General features: G+C 56.6%; 1 protein-coding gene across 3 annotated transcripts in view; it reads right to left on the minus strand.

Moving 5' to 3' along the window:
• DLG5 (discs large MAGUK scaffold protein 5) overlaps window positions 1-13,698 on the minus strand; it is a 108,173-nt gene that overhangs the window by 10,190 nt on the left and 84,285 nt on the right. For 2 of the 3 annotated variants that reach the window (XM_070433051.1, XM_070433050.1), the window contains 12 exons: window positions 11,151-11,243; window positions 8,763-9,782; window positions 7,951-8,074; window positions 7,515-7,659; window positions 6,058-6,170; window positions 5,391-5,480; window positions 4,948-5,098; window positions 2,889-3,051; window positions 2,670-2,803; window positions 2,086-2,232; window positions 788-971; window positions 77-225 (listed from right to left, as the gene is read on the minus strand). In XM_070433051.1, coding sequence (XP_070289152.1) covers window positions 77-225; window positions 788-971; window positions 2,086-2,232; window positions 2,670-2,803; window positions 2,889-3,051; window positions 4,948-5,098; window positions 5,391-5,480; window positions 6,058-6,170; window positions 7,515-7,659; window positions 7,951-8,074; window positions 8,763-9,782; window positions 11,151-11,243 — 2,513 coding nt within the window. Of the gene's footprint in view, window positions 1-76; window positions 226-787; window positions 972-2,085; window positions 2,233-2,669; window positions 2,804-2,888; window positions 3,052-3,674; window positions 3,750-4,947; window positions 5,099-5,390; window positions 5,481-6,057; window positions 6,171-7,514; window positions 7,660-7,950; window positions 8,075-8,762; window positions 9,783-11,150; window positions 11,244-13,698 lie in introns of all 3 variants that reach the window. The other variant, XM_070433049.1, reaches the window with a different exon arrangement.

The raw sequence follows: 13,698 nt of genomic DNA on the forward strand, positions 1-13,698 counted from the left end.
AGGCATTTACCAGCAACAGTCTCCGTCAAAAGCCCCTCCCCTGGCCCCGAGTCCCTGGGAGCCCTGGCACCGGCACCTGATGTAAAAGCTGTCGCCAGGCAGGCCCTTGACCTTGGAGAAGTCCTCTGGGCGGTACTGCACCTTCAGGCGGACGCCATCCTTGGGCTTCAGCATCTCCACGTAGACCTCCTCCACCGTCTTGCTGCGCACGTCCAGACTGCCGTACTGCCCAGGGACAGAACCGGGGTCAAAGGGCAGAGGCCAGGGCAGCTTGGGCAGCCATGAGGGGCAGATGGTGGGATAAGGTGTAGGTTCAACATCCCTTAAAGGAGAACCTGCCTGCCTCCTCTTTGCTGGCAGGGCTGGCACGTCTGCCTGTGTCCGGTCTGCCCTCCACAGCAGGATGGAACCGTGGTACCTCCACCAAGGAGGGGGTTCTAGAGACAGAGACCTATTCCTCAATGGCACACAGCTGAGCGGTGTTTTTATTCCTTCTGTGGCCCAGGAGAAACCCTGCTCCGTCCCTCAGCCAGTAACACCGCACTTCGTCTTGCCTACACGACTGGCATTTCTCAAGGCCTACAACCCGGCTCCCACCATGCAGGAGACCAGGAGGGCAGACACCACGCTCAGCAGGTCAGAGTCCTGCTGCCGCAGGAGCCGAGCACTCCGCTCCGGACAGACGCCGGGGCTCAAAGGGCCAGCGATCTCCCAGGGGGTCTTGGCAGCTCCGCCCCCTCTTGAGAATGAGGAAGCCTGATGTGCAGACAGAGTGCTCAGAACTCACCTCCAGGATGAGGTCGCCCGGCACCAGGCCGTCGGGGCCCTTGGCAGGACTGTCGTCCTCCACCTCGGCCACAAACACCCCGTGTAGGTTCCCACCACACAGATGCACTCCAAGCTCCAGCTGGGACTTTCTGACAAAGACCACTCGTGGCTCTGGGGGCTTCTTGTTGGCATCTCCCACCATCCTTTCAGGAGAGAAATGGAGTTCCTTCGTCAGGCCCAGGAGGAGGGCAGGGAAAAGGCAAAACAGCGGCCAAGGCCCGACCTGTCTGCTTGCTCCCATGTCTCCTGAGGTCTCAGAACCCAGGAGCCGGGAGGTCCGGCTGCAGGCCCAGTTCTAGTGATCTGCTGAGGCTTGGCAGAGGTGAAAACGGGGCCCTGGTTGCAAAGCCAGTTGGCAACAGAGTGGGCATCAAGCCCCTGCTTCCTGGCCAGCTGCCAGCCCCGTGCCTCAGGCTGGGTGTCGCTCCCACCTGGCGGTACTTGCTTTCCTCACCTCGTTCTTCCCGAGGAAGGTGAGAGCCAGTCCCACCGACCAGGACACGGCTCAGGCAGCACACGTTTCCTGAGCAGCTGCTAGGCCCAGGGACAGCGCTGAACTATGGAGAAGGGCCCCGTGCCATCGAGGAAGCCACGGTGCAGTGAGGGAGACTAAGGTGCTGGCAACAGACCGAGCGCAGGACAGGGGGCAGGGGTGGAGTCCGAGGACAGGGACCTCAGGGGAGAAGCCAGGTGATGACCATGTGCTAAGTTCCAATGTGACAGGCCCGGTGCCGAGGCCACAGAGCTGGCCTCACGCTGAGTGAGGCCGGGCTTGGCTGAGGCCCCACCATGACAGGGAAACGGTTCCCTGCAGAGCTGCCTGCCCTGGCCCATGAGGCTCTCCCTGTTGCCCCTCCAGCTCCCATGTGCGCCTGCCTCCTCCTGCCCATGGCAAGGCCGACCGCTCCTCTTGATGGCTTTCCACACCTAACCCCTGCTCCTCCTGAACATCTGACTCAGCTGTCACCATTCCCTGCCACACTCCCGAGGGCTCCCTCGTGGCCTGCACTGCCCTTCCTAATACGTACGAGAGAGAAAAAAGGAAAGCAAGGAAGGGCAGGAAGCAGGAGGGGAAAGAGGAACGGTGTGCTCCCCACCCCAGATCCTGTTGGCTTGCTGTGTGGTCTGCAGCACAGGTGACACCCTGTCCAGTGCCCACGCCTCTGAGGATGTGCTCAGGCCACGACAACGACCCACCTGGACCACCCCACTCACTGAGGCGCACAGGAGGCAGGCTCACAGCGCACATTTGCTGACCTGGAACTGGGGGCGCTCTGCTTGGTCGGGGGGGTGCCAGGGCCCTCGTCCTGCTCCATCAGCGGGTCAATGCCCGAGGGATGCTCCGGGACCGTAGCACTGCTGCCCTGGAGAGTGGAGTGGGTGCTGGCAGGGTCCAGGTGGGAGCTGAGGACACAGGACAGGAAGAATAAGGAGCGGCACTCAGCCTTCCGCAGCCGGAGCCACGCCCTCTCCGGTAGGGACCAGGCTACACGACACTGTGCATCTCATCCCCCTCGCACAGCTGGACAGTGCTGGGTGGCGGGGGCATTTCCTCCCCTTCCCTCCTCTGCCCTGTAACCCACCGCAGGAGGGCAAACACAGGCAGTGCGCGCTGGTGGTCAGGGGCCCTGGGTGTGAACCCCCTCCGGCCACCACACCCCCAGGGGTGGGCCTCCTGCAGCACCGGGGGACCCAGCCATCCCTTTCCACACCCTGTTTCAGGAAGAGACACCTTCCCTCTAGTATGTCCTTTTTCCAAAGTCCCGAGCTAGGCACCCTGGTCTCCGGTGGGGAGCCGAGCACCTGCACACCCAGACAGCCCCTCAAGGCCAGGCCCTCACCTGGACCGGGAGTGGCTGCTGAGCTGGTGCATGTGTGGGTTGTACTGGGCCAGGATGGTGATGGTGTCGCACTGCTGCCCGATGATGAGGCGGGCCTGCTGCTCCGTGGCGCTCCGCAAGTTTATGCCATTGAACTAGGGGACACCCAGAGCGGGCAGTGAAGCGGCGGGATGGGGACGCGGGGGCACCGCTTCTCCAGGCAGGGAGGCTCCCGCTCACCTCAAGTAACTGGTCCCCATACTTAAGGCCAGCCTGGTGAGCGATGCTGCCCCCAGTCACCTTGGAGACGTAGACACCGCCCTTCTCTCCACTCACGATGGAGATGCCCAGGGGCTCCGAGCCCTTCTGCAGCTTGACATGGCGCGGCTCCTCCATGTAGGGCCTTGGAAGAGAGACAAGAATTTGGGGACTGGGACCTAACGGAAGGGTTTGGGGAAGGCCTGAGGCGAGGCATGCAATCAGCTATGCACACAGGGCAGGGAGCGCCAGGCGCTCCCACGTGGACACAGCCGGATGAGAACACGATGACCCACGTTTGTATGACAGCGATACACATCCCGCAACCTCATGCTACACAAACACAACACCCCAAATGGTACGGAAGCACCCAAGCACAAAGACACAAAGAAGGGTCCGTCTGAGCTATACTAGGAAATACTAGTATCCGCAGGAGGAAAGCACGATTTTCATGTGAGATGAGTTCCCTTACAATGTGCCATGTACAAACGCCCCAGTGGGGTCTACTAGTAGAGATGCCTTCGGAGGAAAAGAAAGGCTTCTGAGGTGACATTCGCCCCAGAAGAGGCACATAAAGCATCAGTTTCCTTATTTGCCGGAACACAGGGTGATGTAAGATGACCATGGAAATTAAGCTACTGCAAACCCAGCCACTAAAAAGGGAGCGGGAGGCTGAGAGCAAGGCAGCGGCCATGCACTTGCTGGCCCAGGGGAGCTGACCGCGCGCCCAGGGCCCTAGGGGCTCGGCGGGGCCTCTAGTCGGCCAACCTCAGACTCCTCAGGGAGGAGGACCTGGGCCTGGCAGCCACGGGCAGTCTCAGGAGGGATCTGTGCTGGTGACATCTGGAAGGTGCGAAAGGTTAGAAAGGAGAGGGATGCTCGGAGCAGGACACCCACAGACTCCTGGAACACAAGACAGAAAGACAGCCACGTGACTGCGCTTCACGCCGCCCTGAGCTCTTCCTTTCAGGACAAAATCATGGCCAGAGGCCTAGGGAGGGCCAGTAGGAGAGCCATCCCTCGGGGCTGCCCTCCAGCATGTGGGTGAGGGTGGGTCCATGTGGATCCATGTGGTGAAGGAAGGCGGGCGGAGGCCAGGCCCTGAACCACCCACCCCTGCCACCTGAGGTGCAGCAATCTCTCTTAGAAGCTGAGATAAAAATCCTTCCTGACTGGTCTCTCCTCCCCTCCCAGACTCACCTGCTCTGCAATGCCTTCCTCGACCCTCCGGCTCAGACGGTGAGTCCCGGGCCTGCACCTCCATCACTTTGAGACTCAACACGTATTAGAGAGCCAGGCAGTTTAGTTTTAAGAACCCTTAGTGATGCCCTAGCTTGTCTGACTCAGTGGACAGAGCATCAGCCTATGGACTGAAGGGTCCCGGGTTCAGTTCAGGTCAAGGGCACGTACCTCGGTGGTAGGGTCCTTCCCGGCCCAGGCCCTGGTCGGGGCTCATGCAGGAGGCAACCAATCGATGTGTTTCTCTCACATCAATATTTCTCTCTGTCTTTCCCTCTCTCCTCCATTCTCTCTAAAAATCAGTGGAAAAATATCCTCGGGTGAGGATTAACCAAAAACCTTTAGTGAGCAACCACCCCAACACCCTCCTCATGCCCCAGCCAAGGAGGATGGCATCAAGGCCCAGGCCGGCCTGCGGGTGTGGAAGAGTGAGTTTCTGGTCCAGGCATCCTCATTCCCCACTGAATACCCTTTCCTCTGTCTCACTCCAATCAACACATCGATCTCAATAAAGAGCAGGTAACTGAATCACAGTAGCCATACAATAGACGCCATGAAGCCTAACAAGGCTTCTCTGACATGGAAGGATACCAAGGACATGCGTGGCTGAGAGGACAGGCTGCTGGACAACACGTCAGGGAATGCTAGGTGACCCACTCACGGTGGCCTCAGCCTAGGATCAACTCAGTCAAAACTCCGCCTCGCCCTGCTCCTGCCAGGCGCCTTCCCTCGACAGCTCTGGCCCATTTGGGGATGTGCTACCCATCACTGTGCCCGGCACGGACGCCCAGGCCATGCTCACCTGTCCTTTCTCCGCTCCCCGAGGACCACGGGGTTGACTGCAATTCTAGGCAACGTGGAGGCTGAGGCCTGGGACTGGCTACAAGAGGACAGGGTGTCGATGTTGAGGGGTGACTGCGGGGGGGTGCTGCATTCAGAATGCGACAATGAACCTGCCAAAAAAGGAGTGGGTAACACAGGGCTCCATCTTGCATCTCAGCTCTCCCACAGCCAAGACCCAGAGGGAGATGTGATCCAGACACGTGGCCCCACGCCGCGGCCACAGCTCGTGGCCTGGACTCAGACGCTGGCTCCACAGGGCCTTTCCACCCTCACATCGCCAGGCTGAGCTGGACTCAGTGTTTACAGACTGGCTGGACTGAGGAGGCAGTCACAGCCCTGCCCAGACACTCCACCACGGGCACAGCCTGAACAGCGGGGGAGGGCGTGCTGGGAAGGCCTCACCTCTGTCGGAGCCCACGACAGACCGGGGGTATCTTGGCGTTGATGGGATTTTAATGCGCTCGGCCTTGAACTGCAAGTTGCTTGAAGACCCTGTGTTCCACAGGGGACAGAACTTTAGGCCTGAGAGTACACACCACCCTCACCCCTCTGTGGCCATGATAAAATGCAAAGCAGGGCCCTGCCATTGATCCCCAAGGGGCCTAAATGGGGCTCAGGCAAGAAAAGCCGCTACCGAACACCCAGTACGTGAATGAACTGTGCAGGCTCTGCCTGCTCCCAAACAGAATCACACAAATCTCACTCCGCCTCGGAAAGGGGCTGCAACCCAAGTGGGAGAGGCAGCTGCTCACCTGCTCTCAGAGCCTGGGCACCGCCACAGGGCAAGTGCCAGCCTCCACTCTGGCTGCCTTCCCGTAAGTAAAGAGCACTACAGCCTCCCCCAGGATGACCGACAAGCTCAGGGCGGGAGCAGGGCTCCTGGGCCAAGGGGTCGCCAGGAACAACCGCATGGCCACTAGGAAAGCGAAGAGCACAACAGACGGCCCAGAGCCACCCTGGGCCCCGGAGGGGAGGAGCCACGGAGAGGCCACCACGAGGCGGGCACGAGGCCGCAGATGGAGATGAACAAGGCCGGATTGCCACTGTGACAAGGCAGTGGCGCAGTTACCCAGGCGGGCGCTGGAGGGCAGTGAGTTGGACCCGTGGGAGGCTCTCATCTCCGAGTAGTCGCTGCAGGCCCTGTGGCTCAGGTCCAGGCTCAGGCGTCCCTGGTGCTGGACACTGTGGGAGAACCAGACAGGTGAGGGGCCAAGATTGGACACAGCCACTGGGAGAAACACAAGTGACAGGCAGCAAGGCCTCCCTCCCTGGGCCGGCAGAAGGAAGGCCTGGACGCCACTGGCTGTCAGCTGAGGACAGCAGCCTGCCCGCAGCTATGCCAGCGACACATCCACAAGGGCCCTGCATGAGGGAGAAAGGGCCACACAAATGGAGCAGGAGCGGCCCACCCACCTCAGCCTCAGCCGGGGTCGGGTTCTCTGGAGAAAGGGCTTCTACAGGGAAAACGGACTCTGAATCCTGGCGGGCGGGGGGGGGGAGGGGGGGGTTGGGGGGCGGGCGTGGGGAGAGGCCAGAAGGGCAGAGGGCCCTGGGGAGGGACCGGGGAGCCTCCCTCAGGAGAACGTGCCTGGGGAGCCAGAGGGCAGAGAGCCCAGGCACCTTCCACGCCACACCCAACAATGGCCTTTTAACAGCATAATGAGACTCCATCTCTTCCTGCCTAAAACCCTCCAGTGGTCTCCCCTGCACTCGATAAAACTCCAACTCTGTGTTATGGCCGCAGACCCTGAGGGTTGGTGCCCGGTGACCTGGGCTCACCTCCAACCCACTCTGTCCCAAGAGCCCATCACACTGCTGTCAGGTGCCCGAGCACAGCACCAACAGCCCTCGTCCTGTGCAGCTGGCCTACAACAGCATCCTCCCCACCAGGCGGCCTCCCCACCATCCAATCTAACCCTCCACCAGCTTCCCATTCGGGCTAGCTCGTCGCCTTGTTTACGGTTTTCAGAGCTACTCAGCACCATGTGGTATCGCTCTGTTCACGTTTTCCTATCTGCCTCCCAGACGTGAACACAAACGCCACGAGTAGAAGCTTGTCTATTTAGTTCTCCCTGCATCCCCCTGGAACTAGAACAGTCCATGGCATGCAATAGGTGCTCAATAAAAACTTATCAAATAATTGAATGAATGAATGAGTGAACAAATGAAAGTGACCATTTTTTCAGGCTCAGTTTGCTCATCTATATAAAGCAGAGACATAATAGTCCTTAGCACCTAGGGTTGCTGTGGCAATTAAATGAGATGATGTTTACAAAGGTCTGAGCACAGTGCCTGACACGTGAGCAACGAAGGATTGGCTACCATCACTATCATCTCTCCTTAAATATCTTTTCAAGCTCCACATTGGTGAACCGCTGTCCCTGGGGTCCCAGCGCTGCTGAAACCAGCCCCTTCCCAGCTGGGCAAGGGAACCTCTGCCCAGGAGCCTCTCCATGCCCCGGTGGCTTTATGTCCAGGTGGGCTTGGATGGTTAGGGTGCAAGGAGGTGAGGGAGCCTTCACATACCTGGGATGCAAAACCTGGGGGCCGACCTCTCTGGGGACGGGTGGAGAGCTGCAAGGGCCAACCCTGTGGCTACGCACGGTGTAGATGGGGTTCCTCAGGATGGAGCTCACAGTGGTGCTCGGGGTCATGCTCCGGGGAACGGTGCCTAGAAATGGGTGGGGTGAGAACCGGCTCCCCAAAGCACCCAGCCAGCCCACAGCTATGCAAGCCTTTCTCTTTGCTGCTTCCTGTTTCCCAGGCCACTATGGGGGGAAAGCACCCTGCAAGGCTAGGAAATGTCCCTGACACTGACTAACATCACCCAGACAGGGCAGCGCCTGCTAGCTCTGGGCTGAGGACACACAGCTGCCCCTTGAAATGACTCCATTGCCCCAGGCACTGGTCGGCCCTGGGGCCACAAAGCCCTCCTCTGCCCAGCCCTGCCCGGCTGACTCACCCACAGATGCCTTGCCGGGGTAGAGCGGGGGGTTGCTGTGCCGGCTGGAGTGCCCTGGCGAGTAAGGGGACCACTCCGGGAGCTCTGGGGAGACTTCTCCGCTGGCTGAGACCCACTTCTGCTCCTGCAGAACCAGAGGTAAGAGGGCGTGGCTGGAAACAGGGAGACGCATAGGTGTCTACGAGCAACTGTCCCTTGCACACTAGCTCCTCCCACTTGGACACGAAGTGCCGGTCAGGAGATGTCACTGCTCATTCAAATTGCCTTCTACACCTGGAGGGGAAGAACTTCCTCCAAAAATGCTCCGGAGGAAAACCACAGCGGAAGGTTCTGTTCTTTCCAATCAACAGGCTGTGTGTGTGCAGAGGTGGGCCGTGCATCAGAGCTGCGTGAGGCTCTGTCTGCAGAGCAGCACGGACCTGTTCCGCTCACAGCAGCTCTCCCTTCCGGAAATGCTGCACCCCCGCCATGCCCAGCCAGCCTGTCCTGCTGCCAGGTAAGAGTCTCTGTGTAACCTTCTCTCCCAGAAGCCCTCAAGGCAGGTCCATGTCACCTGGTTTTGTTGTACAGTTTCAAAAGCTTCTTGCTGAATAAGCAAATTTAATGCTACACCCCAGAACGTGTTTCTCTCTTGGTGTCATATCCCCAGGAACGTGCACATCTACATGACTCTGCAAAGGAAGGCTGATCCCACTGGCATCCACCTGCCTCCCTCAGGTAGATGCTCAGAGCCAAGGAGCCAGGGCCAAGCACAAGGCTGGCGACGGCCAGCTACCCCTGCCGCCCCCACCCTCAGCCCAGGCTGGCCCTACCTCCAGGAACTGAGCAGGGATCACCACTGGCGCGAGCTTCGGCCGGAAGCTGGGCGCAGACTTTGGCCGGCGGCGCTTCTGTCCCTGCTCGTCCACCTTCTGGGAAGTGAGGTCCTCATCACAGGACTTCTTGGCGGGCAGGTAGGAGGAGTCCCCGTCCGCTTCAGGGTAGTAGCTGGAAGCAATGCGGACCCTGCCCTTGCGAGGGGGTGAGGCGTGCATGGGTTCCCCAGGGTCCACGTCGCGGGGCAGGGCACTTGGGGGGCTGGTGGACGGGGAGCTGCCCACCAGAGTGGCCTCAGATTCTGAGCTGGTTTCTAGCCTGTGCTGGAACTTAATGGAGTCACTCCTCCGCGGAGGTTTTGGGGGCGTCACAGGGCCCACCCTCTTGGAGGGCTGGGGGGAATGAGCGGGCCCAGGGCCGGGGAGCAAGTAGTCTATTTTGGGGGGCGTCTGGGGGCGTTTGAAAGTGTTAGGGTCGAAGATGGACTTTCTTTGCTTTGGCTTCTTGTAAACAGAGAGCTTCTCGGGCACTGCCACGGAGCTGAGCCCGGCCTTGGGCCAGGTCCCGCCGCTGTGGGGGCCCTCGGGCTCGGCCTTGTCCAGGGGAGCCTCTGTCGCCCCGCAGGAACCAGCCTCAGTCTCGAAGGGCAGCAATGGCCGCTGGGCACACATGTCCCCCAGCCCATAGCCACGCTCCCCAGAGGCATCCGAGCGAAAGGAGCTCAGGCTACGCTCGGAGGCGCTGGGACACGTGTGGGGGGCGGCTGGGAAGGGCCCCCCAGGGAACGGCTTGTGCAGGAAGGAGCTGCCACCGCCTGGGGGGCCCGGCTCCTTCCTGTCCTCCGGCCTGTCTGTGCAGAAGATGTCCGTCTGCGTGGAGTTGTTGTGCTGCATCAGGTTCCGCTTATTCTGAGCCTGGACCTCTGGGCCGTGGGCTCGGAAACTCAGCATCTTATCAGAGTCCTTGATGTTTTCAAAGATGTTCTGGCCACTCCATGAAGAGCTCTGAGGGAACACCTATGTAGGAACCATGGAGGAGTGAGGAAGAGAGAAGACGACCACAGAACCTGGCGCTGCCACTGAAACTGCCCCTGCAGGTAGAGCAACGGCCAGAAATGGGCCACACACCCCAGAAAGCAGACACACACACACACACACACACACACGCACGCACGCACGCACACACTCATCCTCTCCCTGACCGGGGGCTTTCTCACAGCCCTGCTCACTGGGACCCACAGGAGAGTCGTACGTGCTCTTGACTTGAGCACTTTCTGAAATCACATGTATACTGCATACTTTTTAATATTATTAAGTAAAAGAAGATTCATTATTAACAATACATATCTTTTAGTATTCACGTAATGGAATATCACTCAGCAATAAAAGAGATGAGCTATCAAGCCGTGAAAAGAAATGCAGGAAACTTAAATGCACATCATTAAGTGGAAGCAGCCAACCTGGGAAGGCTACATTCCAACGAGAAGACATTCTAGAAAAGGCAGAACGATGGGGACGATGAAAAGATCAATGGTCTCCAGGGACAGGGCGAGAGAGAGGGATGGGCGGTGCAGCCCGGAGGAGCTTCGCTCATCACGGCGAAGCCACGCTGTGTGACACTGCAGTGGGCGACACATGTCCTTGCACATCTGTCCAAACCCACAGAATGTACGACACCGAGAGTAAGTCCTCATGTAAACCATGGACTTTAGTTAATATTAATGTGCTAACATCGTGGCAAAAGAACCCCACTAATGCAAGATGTTACTAACAGGGGAAGCAGAGGGGGAATATGAGAATTCTCTACACTAGTGCACCTTTCCTGTAAACCTAAAACTACTCCTCAAAAAGTCTGTTATTTTAAAATAAATTTGTAAAACTTTGCTTAATGAAGTAGATGGGCCTATTTTTCCAACTTTCTATTAATCAGTATTTTCAATTATGTAGAAGAGTTGATAGAAAAGTACAATGAATACTCATAAACCCACCATTTAGATTCAACAATATTTTTAAAAACTGTCTATATCTGTCAATATTGCAGAACATCTGAAAGTAAGTTACAATATTCATCCCTAACAACTTTATCACGTACTTCCCAAAACCAAGGTCATTCTCCTAGGTGACCCCAATACTGTCACTGTACCCACAAAAATCTACAATTCCTTAGGATCAACTAATTATTCAATCCAGATTCAAATGCACCCCACTACCCCCAAAACGCCCTTCAGAGCTTTTTTTAACTTTTGTTTTTAAAGCAGATTCTGGTCTGGGCTCAGGCGCTCCCTGCACGTCGTAAATCAATACCCCTTTCCAGTGACACAGAGCAGTGGAGCTGGGACTTTGCGAGAGCAGGGAAAGAGCAGGGACGGCGGGCGGGACCCTTACCTTCAGGAGGGAGAGGGTCAGGGAGTCCTGGCAGCTACGCAGCAGAGACTCACACTCATTCAGAGACTTGTTGTCCAGTGCGATGCCATTGATCTAGGGCCAAACAGAGAGCCTGTCAGGCCCGCCGCCAGGACCCGTGCTCTGCCCGCGTGCCAGCCAGGCTGGACAGTGGGCTGGTTCTGTAAGGTCCCCAAGTCTGAAGCTGGCGGAGGAGACAGCCCCGCCCCTACGGCCTGAGGAATCCAGGGAAGGGGCTCCCGTGGCACGTGGACCACACAGCCTTGAGCTCACTCTACAAGAAGATGTGTGTCTGACTCGGACCAAGACACCAAAGTGACAGGAACAGCCAGCTCTGCTTCCTGCTGTGTCAGGTTGGTCCCGAATTGGAACTCCTTCGTGCACAAATTGGAAGATAAACACATGAGTCCCCCAGGGGCGGGAGGAGACTGAAAAACGCAGCCAGGGTGTGAAAGGCCTTTGTAAACGAGAAAGTGCCACGTGAGATGAAGTACTGTCATTGTTCACAAAGAAACACCACCACCGCTTCTGCTTGAACTCCGTCCACATCCCTCTTGGATGTGCTCCAATCTTAGAAAAAGCGTATGAGCAACAAGCCAACAGTCAGACCAGGCTGCACCCACACCAGGAACATGACACCCAGCAGCGGGAAGGAACACAGCCAACCACACACTGTACCATTCTACTCATCTACCGTTCTCGAGGTGACAGAAGCACAGAGATGGAGAACAAACTAGTAGCCAGGGTTTCTGAATGGGGGAGCAGGGTGTGGGTGTCACTATAGAGGGGTAACAGGTAACATGAGGGAGATTGTGGTGATGGAACAGTTCTGCCTTGATTTTTTTTTGGTTACCTAAACATGATAAAACGGCATAGAATTAAATACACATGCTGTACCAATATCAACTACCTGGTTTTAATATTACAGTTATGTAAGATATAACCATTAGGGAAACTGGGTGAAGGGTATATAGGAACCTCCCTCTACTACTTTTTAAATATTAGTTATGAAATATTATAACTGAATTATAATTTTTTATGTAATTATTTCAAGGTCAAAAGCTTAAAAAATATACGCAGAGGGATTATTTTAGAGTGGTGGATTAATTGGGTTGTTTTTTCTTTATAAATTTTCCATATCTTGAAATTTTTCACAATGGCCATATTGCTTTTAACATCTGGAGCCCCCAAATCTGAAAAACACCGGCAAAGCTGTGAGGAGAGGAGCTCCCACGCACACTGCAGGTGGGTTGAAAGGTCAGGACCTGAGCGGGCACAGGGGACGGTCGTCTCAAATGTTAAATGCCTATCTGACCCAGCAGTTCCCCGCCCCAGGAATAACCCCGTGGCACACTCTCGGGGGGGCCCCGTAGAAGGAAGGATGCAGCAGGCGCCACGCAGCACGACTTGTAAAGGCAAAGATGCCCCAAGTTTCCACTGGGGGCGCAGCTAACAGCCTGTGCTGCTGCCGCTAAGGAACGGGCAGTTACTGCGAGGACCAAGGACCCAGACACAGCGAGGAAGCAGCGCAGGGCACGCGTCACAAGCAAAACAAGGCTAGCAGCTCGGTCTGTGATGATCCCTCTGTGTGTGTGTTTAAGTGGGAGATGCCCATGTTTTGAACATTTCTGGAAGAAAACACAGTGAGTTGTTAACCATGGTTGCCACCGGCTGGGAACTGGTTGGTGGGGCGTCCAGAACTGGAGGAGTTCCTGCCACTGTGCCAGTCGCAGGACTGGATTTTTTTTTTTTGGGGGGGGGGGGAGGCGGGGGGTGCATACGAGTATGCCTTCACTTTTAAAGAGTTACTGACAAAGACTAAGCGTGCTGCCCTATGACTCAGCCCCTCACGCACTGCGGGTGTGGTCACCAGGGATCTGCTAAGTCTCCCCCACAGTGGCTGCTGCACACAGGTGACGTCCATGCAGGGCTGTTTGCAATGGCAGAAACTGAGAACAACTCCTATGTCCATCAGTTGTGGGATAATGTAAACTACAGATGGTCAAACAGCTGACCACCACGAGGTGGACAAAAACAGTAAGGACCGACTTAGAAAGATATCCACAATGGCAAACGGCGGATAACATAAGATGGTCCCATTATTGTATTGTAAAAAGCAAACAAAATCCAAACACCCCCATCTGTGCACACGGATCTGTGCGAGCACTTGTGGCCTGGCTGGGAGCACATCCCAAAAGGGGTAGAGATGCCTCCAGGAGCATGATTACAGGGAGAGGGGGCCACCACTTTACACACGTTGGTATCGCTTGAATATTTTACCGCAAAAGAATCTTACTTTGGTAATAAAAAAAGAAATATTACAAGAAATGGATAAAATATTAAATGAAAAAGATTTCTAAAAACTTATTTTTTTTTAATTGGCCTCACTATGCCTTCATATCCTATATAATAAAAAGCTAATATGCAAATTGACTGAACGGCAGAACGACTGGTCACTATGATGCGCAATGACCACCAGGGGGCAGATGCTCAACGCAGGAGCTGCCCCATGGAGGTCAGTGCACTCCCC

This window comes from Myotis yumanensis, unplaced genomic scaffold, assembly GCF_028538775.1.
Source record: "Myotis yumanensis isolate MYYU_CA2020_CCGP unplaced genomic scaffold, mMyoYum1.0.hap1 SCAF_13, whole genome shotgun sequence".
NCBI lineage: Eukaryota > Metazoa > Chordata > Mammalia > Chiroptera > Vespertilionidae > Myotis > Myotis yumanensis.